Source organism: Leiobunum rupestre, chromosome 5 (assembly GCF_980474605.1).
Source record: "Leiobunum rupestre chromosome 5, qqLeiRupe1.1.hap1, whole genome shotgun sequence".
NCBI lineage: Eukaryota > Metazoa > Arthropoda > Arachnida > Opiliones > Sclerosomatidae > Leiobunum > Leiobunum rupestre.
Window position 1 is genome coordinate 62993888 of NC_143388.1, and position 18860 is coordinate 63012747.

Here is an 18860-nt window from a genome sequence, read left to right on the forward strand (position 1 = left end):
AGCAGAGTTATAATCATAGAATATATTACCTGCATTTTGGAGACCAAGTATCTTTCCATTGGCAGTCCATGGCTCCTGTATGAGAGCGACGTCGAAGCTCTCCTTTGCGAACCTCCTACAGAGAACTGCAGTGGCTGCCTTGCAGTGGTGCAAATTAATTTGCAGCACCTTTACACTCATCTTGGTTTAAGGTGAGCTCGGTTGCAGGCCTTAGATGTCTATTCAGACACAGTGGTGGTTGTGTTTGTAGAAACCCCAACACCCCCACCGGTCTGACTTACATCCCTAGCCTGCCCCCCTGTTGCACCCTCCGGTGGTACAACCTCTTTGATCTCATCGGTGTCCGACAAAGCAAAGGCCTTTAGCTCCTCCACGAGATTATCTTCCATTGGAATGTCCTCTCCGGAGTCCCCGCCAGCCAGAGCCTCATCTTCCATCCTTGAGATCTCCAAGGCAGAGGGTTCGACTGAACCACCCTCCTTTACAGGATCCACCGGAGCTGTCGGGTCAGGATCATGAAGTATCTTAAAGATACCACTGTCCAGACCCGTTAAGGCTCGGTGTCCTGCCTCCTTGATAGCCTTAACCGACTCTCCATCCACCTGGAAGATCCAGCGGATGGCAGTCGGCTCATCGGCTTTATTTTCGACCTTCCAACATTGCGTATTTAGCACGTTGTTGTAGGTCCTGAGTCTACGAAGCAGGACATTGCCATCCTTGGTGTAGACGTCCTTGGTGCGGAAGGCTATCTTGAAAGGTTTCGGTAGGTCGACGGCCTTCATTACTGAAAGCCGTGACCCACCTGGGGAAGTAAGATCGAGAGTTCGAGACCTGACGCTGAATATGGGAGACTGATGCCTGACAATTGAGGATTGCTGAAGATTGTCGGTCCATCAAGGAATTCCGCGATGGCAGTCAGTTGAGGATAGCGGAAGATCGCTTGACAATCAGAGGAGTAATGTTCAGAGTCTGGGGAGAGTACACCATCCGAACTGGGAAGTCTCGATCCAGGACTTAGAGAGTAGCCTCGGACCCCCCCCCCCCCCCTCCTAAGAACGAAAGTCATTATTCCATGACTAATAAATATTTCAATATCTAACTTTGGATACGGGCTTAAATTATACGAAAGTGTAGCATTTACACATAAATATAACGTTGGTTTTCACAAAACCCGTTACAATACAATTTGTCCTTTTAGTTGGTTTTTGTAATTTAGCATTTCTTTTTGAAAAACGTTGTCCGGTAAACACCCGGCAACTTGCTTTCGAGTAGGTGGAGTATATCCAGGCCGAAGATTCCAAAGAGCCAATTTTACCTCCGGGTGCTCCACGAAACGGAAGCACGTGTTTGTTGCATAGAGTCCCCTAGCGAGTTGTTCATTTAGCTGTCGCTTTTGTGCTTCTGTGGTTTTCACAATGTGGTCATCTATTTGCGATGGATTTTGGCCTTTTTTGGTTGAGTTGGACTAGTCTCATTTTCGATGTTTTCATTTTGTATAAATGTAACAGATCCATCTTCAAGGATTACCGATAATGGTAGAATTAATATTAGGCTTGATTGAAATGTAAAACATTAAATTTCAAAAAAGTTTTTAAACTTTAAAAAATACTAACCTTGTTTTTCATTATCAACATTTTCATCATCCTCAAGTGCAATCACATTCGTTTAAGTCGACAGATGAGTGAGAGGATATTACACACTTATTTTTATGAATCTTCATTCGGACCACAAGACCTTCCATTTCTTCTCCACAAGCGAAAATGTCTGGATTAATGGGCAAGTCATTTTTGACGATGTGGTCCAGTAAACTCTTCTTTGAGCGCCAAACGTTACCATCTGGATCATAATAATAAATGTCGGCCATCCCCTTCGATGCCCCGTATTGTCGAATTTTCAACTCCCTTCTCCAATGTTCCGGTAAGACACCAGTAACGTCTGTAGGTTTCTTTTCAATCCTATCCATAGCTGCCGGCTGTTTGCCAGCCTCTGTCACCTCTTCATGACTTGATTTCTTTGGTGCTGGTACTGTATATTCTATTTGTGGCAGGTCATCATCATCTTCTGTATCTGGCCATTGCGTGAATGTTAAGTCTGCTTGAGCAATGTTACAATGATCAACACCATTCTTATTTTCGGCAAACGACACATGCTTCGTTTGTATCACGTCTCGGTCCTGGGGATACCAGACCCTGTAGCCACGTGTACCCTGTGCATAGCCAACTAGAACCCCCACCTTTGCTCTCTTTTCCAACTTGTGTTTTCGACGTTGTGGAGGTATGTGAGCAAAAACCAGACAACCCACTCTTCTCAAATACGCTGCGCTAGGTATCTGGCCTATGATGTATTCTAGCGGTACTTTGTCCAGTAACAAATGACGTGATAAGTTTCGCGAGTGTGCGGCAGTATTTATCAGTTCAGCCCATAATGGTATAGGTAGTTTGGATTCCTCCATCATTGCTTGAATACCATTGAACAAGGTTGGCTCTTTCTGCGACACCATTCATTGGTGGTGAATATACATTTTTTTTTCTTTCATGAACGATACCTTCATCCTGACAAATAGAGCCAAATTGCTTCGTACAGTATTCTAACCCATTATCGGTTCTAACGGCCTTTATTTTTAGGCCTGTTTGCCGTTCCATCCTATCCTTATAACACTTGAAACACTCAATGGCTTCAGATTTGCGGGTCATGGTATACACTGTAATAAAACGACTTCTATCATCGATAAATGATATGAAATATTTGGCTCCCCCTAGCGAAACATCGGGGGCAGGTCCCCACACATCCGAATGTATTAACTCAAGAATATTCTTGCTTCTGATAAGTCGACTAGTCTTATGAGCCTGTCTCGTGCTCTTAGATTTCTTACATGCTATACATGTATCCAAATGTCATTTTAATGAGTCAAGACCTCTCAACATACCATGATTCGCCATATACTTTAGATCCGCCTCGTTTAAATGCCCCATACGTCTATGCCAGAGTTCAACATCCTTTAACGGATGAACATCCTCCACCATCATTGCGCATGAATTATCGCCCTCATTATCAGGTGGTTCATGTTGGGGAAAAATGAACTATCGGTGGATGGAATAAACTCGCAAAGAAAATAATTGCTGAACTGTTTATTTAAATTAATAATTATTCTAAAACAAAACAAAACTGTGCATGCTGTCTTCTAGGAGGAGAGAGAAGCAACTAATGAATGAGTAGGCAAAAGAAAAACAGGGGTGCCAACCAAAATCGTTATAAGTTCAGTTAATCAGTTCGAGTTATGGCAAATAAATAAATAAATTACATTAACAGTTCAGCTAGCACAGTAGCATCGACAATATAAAAGTTCTCCTTCGATAAATCAGCCTCAAAAGCGAACTGTCCTTGGGGGAAAAATGTCTGAAACACTGACTTTTTAAATGTTCCCGAATACCCAGCTTCGTCCATCATACGGATGGAAATTAAATTCCTTCCCATCTTGGGCGCATATATGACATCCTGTAATAAGAAATAATTCTTCGGCTCACCTGCCATTTGTAGCCATATGTCCCCACGACCTGCAACCTTTGATGTGCCTTCTCCAACTGTTGCTTCTGCTCGTGAAGGTGTAAAACCAGTCCCTCCGATTGCAAAAATGGTGCGTCGCTGCACAATCGAGTACCCACATATCTGAGGTAGATGTGGTAATCAACGCTGATGCGTAAAAAGCACCCCTTAATGTGCCCTTCGGTTTCTTCTTCATCTTGTCGGTATTCTTTTGAGTACAATCTGCGGCACGGTGACCTTTATGTCCACATACTTAGTGTTGTTGTTCGGTTATCAGAGGATACTTAGCCATAGTAAGCTTTAGGTATGGTCAGAAAGAATCAATTTCCATCATGGGAAATATATGGATCCACAGGTGTAGTGTGGGGTATATGTAAATACATTGAATAGGTCTGACAGCCCTGTTGGGCAGTTATCTCTGTTGCCTGGCAGTACTGCTCCCTCACACTGTTAAGCTAGGCAGTTGCTATTACGTTGTCACTGAGTTTGCTTTATTTTTATATCGTTCCTAATAAATTAACTTAATTAATTAGTTCATTGGTTTCTTTATTATTCCACAATAACACTTAGCAACCGCCGTGGAAAGGCTTGGTTTTCTTGTCTTGCGCCTTATCATTGGATGGGGCTTTCTTGTCGATTGTAGCGGTAACCGTCTTTCCCTGAACAATAAATGCGTCAACTTTATTTGAGATCTCTTGCTCCTTTTGCATTTGTCTGCCCTGTTCAGTAATCAACATCTTTTTTATCTTTTCGGGTTTAAAATCGGCATCAGCTGATTGGTATATCTGATATGCTAGGGCATCATAGGACTCTGGTAGTGATCCTATAAGTAAGTATGAAACATCGTCATCACTCACAGCTCTCCCTGCGTTTTCAAGTTCCCTCTTGATGGCATAGACTCGGCCAACGAACCCAGACATACTCTCTCCCTCTTGATAGGAGACTCCGTAAAACTATTTCTGCAGCATGGCAATCCTTGCCCGTGATTTAGGTTAGAAAGTTTCCTTCAGAATGGTCCAAATCTCCGTAGCATCTGCTGCCCCTTCTATGATACTTTGTAAATCATCGCTGATCGCTAGAGCGAGCATTGCATGAGCCTTGGACGTTCTCAAATTATACCTCTGTTTCACTTCTTCTGTTGCAGTAGTTTCGTCAGGGGCTGTCTCAGTTCCTTCCACTATGTGCCATAACCCCTTATCTCTCAAGGCCATTTGCATTTTGAACTTCCAGTCCTTATAATTCTTGAATGAATCCAGTTTAGCGAATTGGCCTACCAAAGTTGCGCCTCCCTCAGCCATCATGATTTCTGAGTTAAATTCGAAATGCAAACCGGTAGCTAGGCCTTGCTTCCACAAACGTTTGTCCTTAACTCAACGCCATCCCCAGCAGAGATACCAAATGTCGACAGATGAGTGAGAGGATATTACACACTTATTTTTATGAGTCTTCATTCGGACCACAAGACCTTCCATTTCTTCTCCACAAGCGATACATTATGCCCTACCGCCATTCCTGTTATGCAGTTTTATCTTTATAAAGCTATGCCAAATGACATTACTTTTCCTTCCCGCTAAAAACGACATTTCTAAGCTAAGTTTAAAATTTTAACAAAAACGTTCTTTCAAAATTGTGGTATTTTAATAATGTCACATTGACCATTCTACGTAGGAACTGTGGAAGCCGCGGCGGCTGCGAACAGACACGCTGAGAGAGAGAGAGGTTGAAACTAAAATTAAAACTAAAACTTCTTCGGAATCTACGCCTGCAGGGAGAATCCATTGCAAAATTAGGGGGAAGTACAAGAAATACGACATTTAAAGTTTTAAAACTAAATTATAGCAATTGGCGATGTTTTTTCTTTTTAAAAAATACTATATAAAAATGATTTAAATCGTGATTTAAATCAAGTTGTAGTACACGCGTGCGCATGGAGGCTACGAACTTAGCTGCTAGCTATTTCGCGGAGAGCAACTTTTTTAAAACCGGTTTTCGCATGTACCTTGTGCAATGCGCTAAATTTGTAATGATCTGCAAAGGGCGTAGCCAGAAAGGGGATAAATTAGTTTCTCAGATTACACAGTGCGAACTTTGCCTCCTATGCAAGACTTTCGGTTTGTCTATTTATTTTTGATATTAGGTGAACTATTTTCATCTAAAAGGGGAGGTGAGAGCCCCACATGTGGCAGGCAATACAGCTGTTCTGTAATTCCAATAAAATCAAATTTATTATAGTCTGTCTTATGTTATCCTGTAAATTTGTGAAATATTCTATAAAGTGTATAAGTTTGAGCTAGGAAATACATATTTAGTGACAATTTGCTACTGAATTCTAGTACTTAATACTCTTTCAGTTTGCAAACTACCGTTAATTTGTTTTTGCATCATAATATCCAGTATTTGATATATTTTAGTTCTTTAAAATCCTATAAATTAAGAAATTCTAATTTTTGTTTGGACTTCTTGCGTATGGCTCTGTTTATCACCACTTTCATTTAGCGAAGGAAAGAAGATGGAGCAAAAGCTAAAGTCTGTTGGATAAATGCAGCATTGAAAGAAATTTAAATAGATGATGTATATTTAATATTAGTCTTCTGCTAACAATTAAATAGATTAGCATTTTCGTAATATTGATTGTAGAACTTTTATTTGTGTTTGTGAGCCACTGTTGAAATGAAATAATTTTTTTCCTCTGTGCATTGCAGGTTGCGGGCCGTAAAGGCTTCCCACATGTGATTTATGCACGTATATGGAGGTGGCCTGACTTACATAAAAATGAACTTAAACATGTTAAATATTGTACATATGCGTTTGACCTAAAATGTGACAGTGTGTGTGTTAACCCATATCACTATGAAAGGGTGGTTTCGCCAGGAATTGGTAAGATAATTTTTATTTTCACAATTTGTTGGTTTAAAAGACAATGCAAATGATCAGGCACAAGGCGGTAGGAAAATTTAAAAACTATTTTGTGAGGTTAATGTTATGAATGGATAGCACTTTCGACTTACAGTAAGAGAATCCTAACTTGTGACACCTGGTGAATATCTAAAGCAGCTCCTTCTGCGTTGAGTCTGCAAGCTCTCCAGTTGTTAAAGGGGTTTCCCTCCATTTCTTAGGTTTCTTCTTTCGCTAAATATCTTTTGAGGTTATTGGTTATAGTTGGAGTAGGGAGCTGTTGGCTTGTGTGGCATAAAAGGCTTGCTACTACTCTTCTAAATGGCATTAAAAGTTGATAGCTGACTTGGGTCTGTGGTGGTCGTGGGGCTGATCACTTTCCATAAGTGTTGTACAAGACTACCCTTAGCTGTACTAAATTGGTTACATAACTGATTACAGGTTTGTAGTGCACATCCCAATGACAGTATATATTATGGGATGAATCTGACTAAAGATCGCTTTTGATTCGATAGCTGTTATGTTAGTAGTTCCCTACTACAAGTGGTAGTGGTATTTTCTTAGAGATATACAGGAGGCACGGTGGGCCAGGTAGGCTCTCGCTAGATCGATTGGTGATAGGATGTGTGCTGGGTCCTTCCCTTACTGAGGCTCTTCTTTCATAATTCCCATTGTAAGTTATTTCTAAATCTGTTTACATCCAACGACAGATTCAATTATTAAATAGTAAAACTGATATTTATTGTAACGATATACATATACGCTATGAGCATGTTACAGGTTTACTTATTATTATTATTATAAGTGATTAAAAACACCTTGAATTACTACTCATCTTCGAGGTATTTGGTATTTTCGTCAACCAACCATTTTTTATTCCTGGCCACTTGCATTGCCCTTTAATGTTAAAAGAAAATTATTAAAAATCATATATTAAATAATTACAGACCTCTCTGGACTCACTTTACAACATTCAGGTATTATTAAATGGTTTTTTCTACTTATTGGCCAAATTTGACTAAATTAAAGAATTATTTCAAATTGTGTACATTATAAGGGTATATAACAGTACTAACCTTTCATTTAACTCTTGCACTGGGGGGAGCCAGCCTAGTCTTAGATTAATATTGTTTTATAAAAATACCAGTATAAAATACACATTGGAGGAGGCCTGGGAATTTTTACTTTAATAATCATACGTTTTGGTGTTTCAAAGTGATTTTTCTATGTTACATGATTTTTCTTGGAAATTACGTTAAAAGTTACTCAATTTAAATTGGAAATATTTGGTAGTATCACAAATATATAATATAACATAAGTCTGGGACCAATGGATTTTAGACTGACATGATATTTGTGAAGCGTTCTTATTTCATGCATTTTCATCTTAACTATTTGGCAAATGGGAAAGTGAAATCCTTGAGCCAAATTTCAAGCCTTAGTCTCTAACTTTGCGTAGTTAAGTAGTTGCATAATTTTTGTCAAATCCAAAGTATGCATTAGTTTTGAAGTGTAATTATTTCATTATTTGTGAAATATCATGTCAACTATAGTCAAGGGCCCTAAGTTTTTGTTGGAAATATTATTTATTTTTGGTAGTATACGGTCTGAAGGAAGACTGGTTCAGTGAAAATTCTATGCTACCAAGATGCTCTGTTGTTATTTGTCTATTCACAATTTAAACTGATTTTGTTCCTTTATTTGCTTTTTTGTGTAGTATATACTGACTATTTTTCTCATCCATTAGTTGATATTTATTCTTTTGAATCTGATTTTTGCACTACTATTGGGTAATCCCGACTACTGATATTTTTAATATTGCCCTTGTTTTGCATGGATTCACTTTTTTCTGTAAATAATTAACTTTTTGCATGTGGAAAACTGCTTGCGTTAAGATGAGACAATATGATTCAAATATATCATTGAAAATTTAAATAAGAGCAATTATACTGCGTATTTCAAGATTCTGTGGCGTCGTCAGATGGACAGTCTTCTTCTGTCGGTATTTTTGGAGGAGCAGAAAATCGACTAGTTAAAAATGAATTTGGAGAAATGGAATGTGGTCCTAGTGGTATGCAAACTATTCAACACACGCCTCAAACTGTGCAACATCACCCACCCCAACAACAACCAACGAATGACCCATTTGGACGTGGACTACTTCAGCAGTCTACCCCTCCTACAGCAGCTGCAGCCGCAGCGGCTGCCATTGTGGCTACATCAGGACCAACGTCTCCTAACTCCACTATTCAACATCCACCACAAATATCTCAGCCAAGTTTACCATCTGGAACGCAGACTCCAACTACACAGATGGGAGGTCCTACGTCTTCAGTTACTGGAAGCTCGCAAGTTTGCACTTCTCAAGGTAGCAGTAATTCCATGAACAGTCAAACACAATCGTTTTTTCATCAAGCTGGTGAATCGTCATCAGTGGCCCAAAGTAAGAATTTAATGCTTGGTGTAAGAAAGGGCATTTTCTTGCAATTAGTTTTACTACTTAATTTTTAGTAGTTAACGGAAGTGATTTTTAGGTTTGTCTTTCAGTACTTTTTTTAGTTTTATAAATTGACAATGCTTTTATTGTTATCTATGTCAGGCTTTCATTGGTGATAAATTTGACAGCGTATGGAATAGCAGTTCAGAAACATTAAGCTGCTTGATTATATTGTGAATAAGGTTCTTAACAGAGTTGCAAGGTCTTAAGGTCTGATATTTGCCCAGATTTCTGAATTTATTCAAGTTGATTTTAAGATCTCTAAAATATAAATATATATATTACAAATCGTTCATGGTAAAATTTTCCGCAAGGCCTATAATAATAATTCTATTTTATAAATGACATTGCAGCAGGCTCTTGAGATGATTTTGTGCTAAAGGTATACTGACGAGGAGACTACCCGAGGTGATAATCACCGATTTTGTTGAAACTAGGTGGGTATGTAGACCTTATGGTAACATGAAATTTCACCAAGGGAAAATTGCAAAGGGCATTAGTTTTGCCATGGCAACCGAAAATGTTTTTGACAACACAGTATGTATATTTTCTCATTGAAAATAACATTGGAATCTGAGCACTTCTAAAAATTTCAATTTTCAAAACCAAAAAAAAAATAGATCGAAATTGACAAATGAAATGAATTTTATGATATATTGATGAATTTTGGTCAATTTGATCAAAATATGTAAAAATTTATCAATTGTTATTTTCAATGGGACAATATACAGACTGTGTTGTAAAACATTTTCGGTTGCCATGGAAAAACTATTGCCCATGCAACTTTTCCCTTGGTGAAATTTCATGTTACCATAAGGTCTACATACCCACCTAGTTTCAACAAAATCGGTGATTATCACCTCGGGTAGTCTCCTCGTGAGTATAATCACACTAACTCTTTAATTCTTATTTGCAGTTCTATGTGCATATTTAAATGATATTTTGTATATCATTTTATTTAAAAGTATTAAATACCAATAATACAATATAACTTGATACTCCAAACTAGTTTTCAAACGCGTACAAAATCATTCGATTTTGTATGCGTTTGAAAATGGCGGCGTAATTCGCCAATGCCGAAACATGTCACGCGCCTCTTTTAAGGCAAATTAAAGAGTTTTATAGTGTACGAAAAAACGTTGTTTTTGAGTGATTTTTATTAATACCAATAATACATTTTTAAATGTGTGCAAAATTTGGGTTTTAATGTCTTTTAAAACTTGTAATTGGTTTTTATAGGAGTTATGACAAAATATTAGTCATTTAATAGTTGTTTAAAGCATGACTGATACTACTATCAGTCATGCTTTAAACAACTATTAAATTAATATTTTAAACCATGGTAAATAAAAATTTTAACTTATACGATTATATTAGTCATTTACTTTGCATTAAGTGCTTATTTTCACAAAAATCATTATGGTTACTGTCCAAGTGGGGTGAAGTAGCGTTCAGCAACCTCATCTTGTTTTTTAATTATTTTAGGCGGATACGATAGAGTTTGTCACGTAGATAGCGTGGGAATTTTTATTTTGGCCGCAAATGATTATTTAATTTTTTAATTTAATTATTAAATTTAAAATTTTTGGGTATTTTCACGTTTTTATCTTGTTTTTTAATTATTTTAGGCGGATACGATAGAGTTTGTCACGTAGATAGCGTGGGTATTTTTTATTTTGGCCGCAAATGATTATTTAATTTTTAATTTAATTTAAAATTTTAAATTTTTGGGTATTTTTACGTTCGAAGACACCACCGGTTTTTCAGCCCTTGGTATTCTGGTAGTTTGTTAAAAGAAATCATTTCCAAGTGATGTGCCGGTAGTTTGAAAAAAAAAATTCCATGTGGTATTCCGGTTGTTTGTTCAATAAATTACAAGTTTTCTTAATTTTGGGCTATTTCTAGCTGTGCTGCCTTTTTATGGCCGCAACCCCACTTTGCCCTTGGTCTTGCGATATACGCTCCATTTTTTTTACGCCCGACAATACTTGGTAGGGTATGCCTAGGTACTGTCCTCTAGGTTGCGTTATAGAAGGCCCATCGTTTTTTTAGTATGGGGCTGGGGTGGGCGCCGCGCGCCCCTAGCACGAGAGCGTAGCGAACGTGCGGCGCCGTCAGGCTCCAATACTTAAACGAACACACGACGTAAATAATTACAAAAATCGTGAAAAGGCCCAAGCAGTTGCGGCCATAAAAAGGCAGCACAGCTAGAAATAGCCCAAAATTCCCAAAATTAAGAAAACTTGTAATTTATTGAACAATCAACCGGAATACCACATGGAATTTTTTTTCTTCAAACTACCGGCATACCACTTGGAAATACTTTGTTTTAACAAACTACCGGAATACCAAGTGCTGAAAATCACGTGGTGTCGTCGAACACAAGACGAAAATAATAACCAGAATAAAATGTAAAATACCCAGAGGTTCAATTTTTTAAATTAAATTAAAAAATTAAATTATCATTTGCGGCCAAAAAACTCTTATCGTATCCGCCTAAAATAATTAAAAAAAAAGATAAAAACGTAAAAAAACCCAAAATATTTAAGTTTTTAAATTAAATTAAATTAAAAATTAAATAATCATTTGCGGCCAAAATAAAAAATACCCACGCTATCTACGTGACAAACTATCGTATCCGCCTAAAATAATTAAAAATCAAGATGAGGTTGCTGTACCCTACTTTTGCCTCTAAGTGTTTATGTAGAATTAGGAACCCATTTATTTAAAACAATGGGTTCTTAACTGGGTTGGCAAAAACAGGCTTTTTTTATAAAACTGAAAAAGCCAGTAATTTGGTTTTAACCATTAAATCCACTTAAGAAGTCTCATATCAGGCCCTAATATGAGATTTTTTTCCCTGCATAGGTGTATCAAAAACAGTTTTGTAATGAAGCGTTTACCCACTTCTGGCACGTAATATCTGAAAAATTGTTCTCCATCGGTTGTTATGTTGTCCTATCACAGCCACCTTTGATGATGTGCTGTTGCACAAACAGTGCCTCATCAAAGCTGGCCATGGTTTTGGTTACAAAAACTTACTATGGAGCAAATTTTTCGGAGTTCCGGCAGGAAGTGGGTAAAATTGACTTTTGGTAAGGCAGTTATTTAGAATCTAGGGTACAAGTTTATTATCATTGAATGTATTAAGCAGACAAATTAGAAAACCGTAAATAAAATCTTATATCAGGTCCTAACAGTGTTGGTCATTTTCGTCAAAGAGCCGCTCACGCTCACGTCTTTTTGAGTGGTAAAATTTTCGCTCCTCTCTTTCAGCTCTTTTTTGAGCCGTAAAATTTTCGCTACTCTCTTTCTGCTCTTTTTTGAGCGGTAAAATTTTCGCTCCTCTCTTTCCGCTCTTTTTTTAGCGGTAAAATCGGTGCTCTTCTCTTTCCGCTCTTTTTTGAGCGGCAAACTTTTCGCTCCCTCTTTCAGCTCTTTTTTGAGCGGTATAATTTTTGCTCCTCTCTTTCCGCTCTTTTTTGAGCGGTAAAACTTTCGCTCCTCTCTTTCCACTCTTAAACTTATAATAAATATTACTTTTTAATTTGTCTGTAGCAGATCGTAGGCCCTACCTCGGAGAACCTATCTCTGTTACGGCACCTAGACTTGTTTTGGTATCAATTTGAATGACTCTTGTTATTCACATTTATTTCCAAATAAATAATAATTTAGCTTGTTTTCACAGCTTTGGCGCTTTAATTTATACTTTAAATAAATTCGTTTTAACCATGGAGGTTAAAACTGGTTAAAAGTAGGTGTTAAATCTGGTCTGGCTGGCTCTTGCCAACCCTCCCTTACCAAAAAATAAGTTGGCTAAAAACCACCTAGGACAACTTGTATATCAACTTGGTTTTCAGTTTGTATTTGGGACAAATGCCTACTTAAAAATAACTTAAATCCTCTTCATTAATCAACTTATTTCCAACTAAACCAGAATCAACATTTAAATTTAACTACTTAAAAGCAACTTAAATCCTACTAGGGAAAAATCTAAAAACCAACTTAAAAATATGTAATTTCGTGACTACTAAAAACCAACTAATTATAAACTTAGCAAAAGCAGTATTTTCCTACCAACTGAATAACAACTTATTACCCCTTTAATAGTAACTTGAAATATGCTGACAACTTGAGCCTACTTAATACCAACTCAATATCAACTAATAATGTGTATACAAACTAAATACAAACTGAAATCCAACTTATTTTTTGGTAAGGGCTGGTTCTTAATTCGTAGCTTGCTTGTGGGTGTGGCTTGTGTTCCTTGCCATGGTAATGCGTATAGGTAAGCCATGATAATAAGAAGCCCATGGCGGTCACGTGATTATTTTGCGGTATCGTGCGGATTTAGCCTCGTGATCTGTCACGTGAAATTAATGTCATGGCAGTTGTTTCAAGGGGGGCAAAGCTATGACGTATGCGAATTTACGAGCAAGCTACGAATAGTACTCTAGTTGCTTTAATTTTTTCTTGGATTTTGATAGTGTACTATATTTTCTACATTTTAATCAGTTAATTTTAATGATGGTTTAAAATCTGATTAAATCAAATACACTTAATAACAGTACATCTTAAATTCATAGTTGTTTCACATAAGTGTGTCAGTGGCCTAAATTCCTCTTGTGAAATTTTGACTGAGAGCCATTTCAACACTGACCAGACATTTTCGTTGGACTTCAGACTAAGGCCTAATGCACTCATAATGAGTGCGTGCAATGAGCCACGATGATTCGTGTAATCAGTCTGCTTTAATGTTTTAATCTTTTTGGATAAGTCAATCCAATGTCATTTCACACATCTATTAGTAATTATTTCAACAAACTGACACACTTAATTATGGAACATAATTATATGTAGAAAATTATTATAGTCCCTTACCAAAAAATAAGTTGGATTTCAGTTTGTATTTAGTTTGTATACACATTATTAGTTGATATTGAGTTGGTATTAAGTAGGCTCAAGTTGTCAGCATATTTCAAGTTACTATTAAAGGGGTAATAAGTTGTTATTCAGTTGGTAGGAAAATACTGCTTTTGATAAGTTTATAATTAGTTGGTTTTTAGTAGTCAGGAAGTTACATAATATTTTTAAGTTGGATTTTAGATGTTTCCCTAGTAGGATTTAAGTTGCTTTTAAGTAGTTAAATGTAAATGCTGATTCTGGTTTAATTGGAAATAAGTTGATTAATAAAGAGGATTTAAGTTAATTTTAAGTAGGCTTAATGGCTTAAAATCTTACTGAATGAAATCCGCCTAATAGTAGAACACCCTTTAAAGACTGCTAAATGTAACGGCATTAAAATGTTTAAATCTGTCCACAGTTGAAGGCAGTACAGCAGTTACTCACGTTCAACAAAATGGTCTTAATGGTCTAAATCAAAGTGTTACATCTCCAGTCAATCAGACTTTCTCTGTTAACAGTAAGTTTAATATCACTGATTATCACTCAATATTTTTTGATATGCTTATGACATACAGTAATGCCTTTTTAATTCAGCTTAATAACCAGAAGTAACAGTGGTGTTTTGGTAAAATCTTAGGTGCACATACCCACCCCTGCATAGTATAAAATAAAGGAATTTGCAAAGTGCACTAGAATGAAACATGTATTGGCTCTTGCTGTGTTAAAAAGCAAGAATATCTTAAAATTTTATCTACGCACAAAATTCTACTTTTTTGCAGTGCAAACAAGCATTGCCATTATTTAACCTACTCAATTAAAATTAATAACAATAATAAGATTGATTTTGTCATGGTGAAGAAGTATTAATAATAATACGCATGTTAATTATTGAAGGGTCCTCCATTGTACCAAAAAATATAAACCTATTTTATTAATTATCTTAAGCTTAAATATTAGAGCGACAATGATAAAGCTAGTTTAAATCGTTTGAAGTTTATAAAGTCCAATTTTTTGACGCTTAAATTAAAAATAAGTTTTTATATATACAGAAAACTTAATTATAAACTTTTAAAATACTTCACAAAGAATCTTGTTAATAGTTAATATTATAATTAACTGGCAGTATTGTATCTTCTGTTTTTCTTAAATAATGGATAAAAATTTGAACACTGCTCATATGAATCCATGATAAGCGAGTGAAAACCAATTTCTTCTCTTACACAGTTCTTTTGGTTTAGCTTAATTTTAAGCCATTTTTAATGATAAAGAAACTTTTAGTACTCAGTGGCGTAGCTAGGGGGGGGCAGTCCACCCTGGGTCTGTTTGCACGTGATTTGGGGGTGACACCCGATCGTGAAAAAAATTAAAACTTAGTCAAATTAGAGACTAGTAAGTAGCACACCATGATATCCGCCTTGGGTACCACGCATGCTAGCTATGCCACTGGTACTTAATTAGCTCCAAAAGCAATATAATTGGTACAGTTATATTTATTGCATATCCTAAAGAGAAATCTGTATTATGCCAAAAATATTGAAATGTGTGAATATAGTGTCAAAATTACCTAATGCAGCAAATTGTACAAATTCAAATCTATAGGATGGGTCAATTTTCCGACCCCTTTTTCATATGAGTATGGTTTAAAAGCTAGCTCATTGTATTAATCAGCCGTAGAAAGGTCATTATAGATAAGCCATGCCATGTTTCACCCATTGACATGAATTGATACATTGGTGTACAGTCTTACCCCCAAAAATCCATTGATATGTCTTAGAAATAGGAGTGAAATATTACGCTATCTAATGATTGAAAGTCTGGGATGGTCTAATTAGTGCTTTGAATTGTTTAGCGGCAATCACTGTTTTTGTAGTGGCTCTTTGGCCCTGGTGCTTTTTATATTTTTAAATATGTATAATATTTTTATAATTAATTTTTTATGAGGAAGAATAAAGAGCCCATGAAAAAAATACTCAGAGAAAAATTGTTCGAATGATAGGACAGGCTATAGAGACCCTTGCTATTGTATTTTAATTGCCCTACTGTAATAACATTGTGTTATTTTTATTTACCTAATAGATTCCGCAAATTGGTCAAGCAGTGGTGGTGGAACACTTGCTTACACCCAAACTATGGTTCCTCCTAGCTTACCAGAGAATTCTTCTCGAGCTAACCTTCCTGGCTATTGTAAGATACAATTTAAAAAATACTGTTCTGGTGAATGCTTTTAGTCTAACTATCCATTAGAATTATAGTTATCCTACACATTTTAGTTTAAATTTTGTTGTCAAACTGATTCCCTGCCTTTATAATCAATGTACTTATAAAAATGTAGAAAATCAGTTTCAGTAGTAATAAATGTAATTAATTATTTAAATTTTAGTTTACATTACCAATGCATTCAAATTATTAATTAAATTGATGATAAAAACAATTAGATCAAACCAATCAATTGGTTTTCGATGTAAGTAAAAAAATTACTATCCTAGGAACTGAGTTAACCAGATTTAGCTTTAAATATTTACCTTTATTAATTTCAGTGTTTAAAAAAATGGGTCCTTAAAATTATTTTGTAAACTAGACAACTTTAAGAATTTATATTAATCTCTTTAATCAAATTATGATTAATTTTTCTAGGGCATCATCAAAACCAGCTTCAACAAGACATCGCTTTACAAGGCACATTATCAAGTCAACCAGGTGTTTAGTTTTAGTTATTTTAAAACCACATTTTGCGTTCTTACACTGCCTCTTAATATTTAGCTCCGGAGTATTGGTGTTCAATTGCGTATTTTGAATTGGACCAGCAAGTCGGTGAAACATTTAAAGTTCCATCGTCGTATACCCACGTAATTATTGATGGCTATGTTGATCCTTCAGGCGGAAATAGGTTTTGCTTAGGCGCATTGTCTAATGTTCATAGAACCGAACAAAGCGAGAGAGCCAGGTAAATAATTTTTTAGTTTTGCTTAACCCTTCAGCTCCTTATCGGTGCTTAAATAAAAGACTATCAATCTTAGCAGCGCCTCTTCTATTTATGTTCTAAAGGTGGGATCGCTGAACCATTATTTTAGTTTTGTTAGTTAGCAGATTAGTATGAATAACCCAAGAATACATACAAACTATTAATACTTAAGAGCGGGTTGCAGAATCGATTTTATTGAAGCACCTATTGTGTTTCTAAAACAATGATAGATGGCTAAAGTCATCTGCGAATCAGTTAATGAAGTTTCGCCCATGTTTATTAATGTTATATGGTGACCACTTAATTAGTAAGTTTAGGGTAACTTTGATTTCAAGTATAGTATTGAGTGTAATTTGAAATTATGTAAAATAAATCTTCTAAATAAACCATGCCTTAATTATACTAAATATTTATTTGAATTAAATGAAAATTTTCTAGGCTACACATTGGCAAAGGTGTCCAATTGGATTTACGAGGAGAAGGTGATGTTTGGCTGAGGTGTTTAAGTGACCACAGTGCATTTGTACAGAGCTACTACTTAGATCGAGAAGCTGGAAGAGCTCCAGGAGATGCGGTTCACAAGATCTACCCAAGTGCCTACATTAAGGTATGTCATCTGGAAACAATTTTTTGTATTTTTTTAACTCTTGTTCAAATGTTTAGGTGTTTGATTTAAGACAGTGTCACAGACAAATGCAGCAACAAGCAGCAACTGCCCAAGCAGCGGCCGCAGCTCAAGCTGCAGCAGTAGCGGGTCACATACCAGGACCAGCATCCGTTGGAGGAATTGCACCAGCAATTAGTGAGTATAATAAGGAAATAATTTATTATTATTAAATAATTTAAATATAGAAATATTGAGAGTAAAGATTACATTTATTAACATTTAACTACTTTAAAACTTAAGTGCATAGTCTTCAAAAATGCATCTGGTATTAGGGGAAGTGCAAGATCACAAAAAGCCAAAATTTTAGTAAAAATAGACAAAATTTTAGTAAAAATAGACAAAATTATTATAAATGTATTAAATAAATACTTGCCATTTTAAGTTCCTGGCCTGTCTGCAGCAGCTGGTATTGGAGTGGATGATCTAAGACGCCTCTGCATTCTTCGCTTGAGTTTTGTCAAAGGTTGGGGTCCTGACTATCCTAGGCAAAGCATCAAAGAAACTCCGTGTTGGATAGAAGTTCATTTACACAGAGCACTTCAGCTTTTGGATGAAGTTCTTCATACAATGCCCATACATGACCCAAGGCCTCACGAATAATATGAATAATCATATATTCATAACTTATTGTGGAACAATTTGAATTTGAGTATTTTAGAACATTTAAATGTTATGAGACCTACTTGAGGTCAATGTAAGATAAGTGGTAAAAATTTATAATCAAATATCACCTAATTTGGGAACGTTTTGTTACTGTATATATTTTTTAAATTGGTGCCAACTTGACGTAGTTGTGATTAATCAAAAGCAATTTCATAATGTAGATTTTCACGCAAATATTAGGTATACCAAAGTTTTACGAAGCGTAATTTTATTCATAGAACTAGTTGTTTTTCTTAAATTGAAGGTATTTTAACTAAGCGTTATTGTATTAGAAGAGTTACCTATTTTGTATTGTATCATTGTGTGCAGTTTTATTCGGTAGGTGTTGTAATGAAAAAAAATGAGGCCTTCGTTTTTGGTACTCTTGTATGAAAAATAAATATTTTGTAATATATTTGAAATACAGTACCAACTAGTCTACACTTACTTTTAATTTCACTATTGTATTACGTGCAGTATCAAAGTTGACATTTTTGTTTATATAAGAGTTATTGTAGTTGAAATGGTGGGCTGTATTTTGGTTGGGAATTTTTTAGCGCCCTTAACAGTCAACTTGCCGTCTGATTTAAATTTATTTCAAGGCATTTTAACAATTTTGCAACTGTTTCACATAAGTGAGTTACTCTATACACAGCTTTATCAGTAAATATTTGTAATTGACCCACTTATGGAACATAACCATAGGCTTATGATTTAAGCAAATGCGCTAGAAGATTTCCCTTCCCCAC

The 18860-nt window shown here is 35.9% G+C and overlaps 1 protein-coding gene across 2 annotated transcripts in view; it reads left to right on the forward strand.

Annotated features, from left to right (window-relative positions):
• Med (Smad/Smad4 homolog Medea) overlaps positions 1-18205 on the forward strand; it is a 31504-nt gene extending 13299 nt beyond the window's left edge. Inside the window, exons 4-13 of one of the 2 annotated variants that reach the window (XM_090174332.1) lie at positions 6246-6420; positions 7386-7415; positions 8402-8881; positions 14259-14357; positions 15917-16024; positions 16475-16537; positions 16601-16784; positions 17241-17409; positions 17466-17604; positions 17852-18205. In XM_090174332.1, the coding sequence (XP_090030458.1) occupies positions 6246-6420; positions 7386-7415; positions 8402-8881; positions 14259-14357; positions 15917-16024; positions 16475-16537; positions 16601-16784; positions 17241-17409; positions 17466-17604; positions 17852-18069 (1665 nt within the window). In that variant the 3' untranslated portion in view covers positions 18070-18205. The remainder of the gene's footprint in view (positions 1-6245; positions 6421-7385; positions 7416-8401; positions 8882-14258; positions 14358-15916; positions 16025-16474; positions 16538-16600; positions 16785-17240; positions 17410-17465; positions 17605-17851) is intronic. The other variant, XM_090174333.1, reaches the window with a different exon arrangement.
• Positions 18206-18860: the final 655 nt, after the last annotated feature.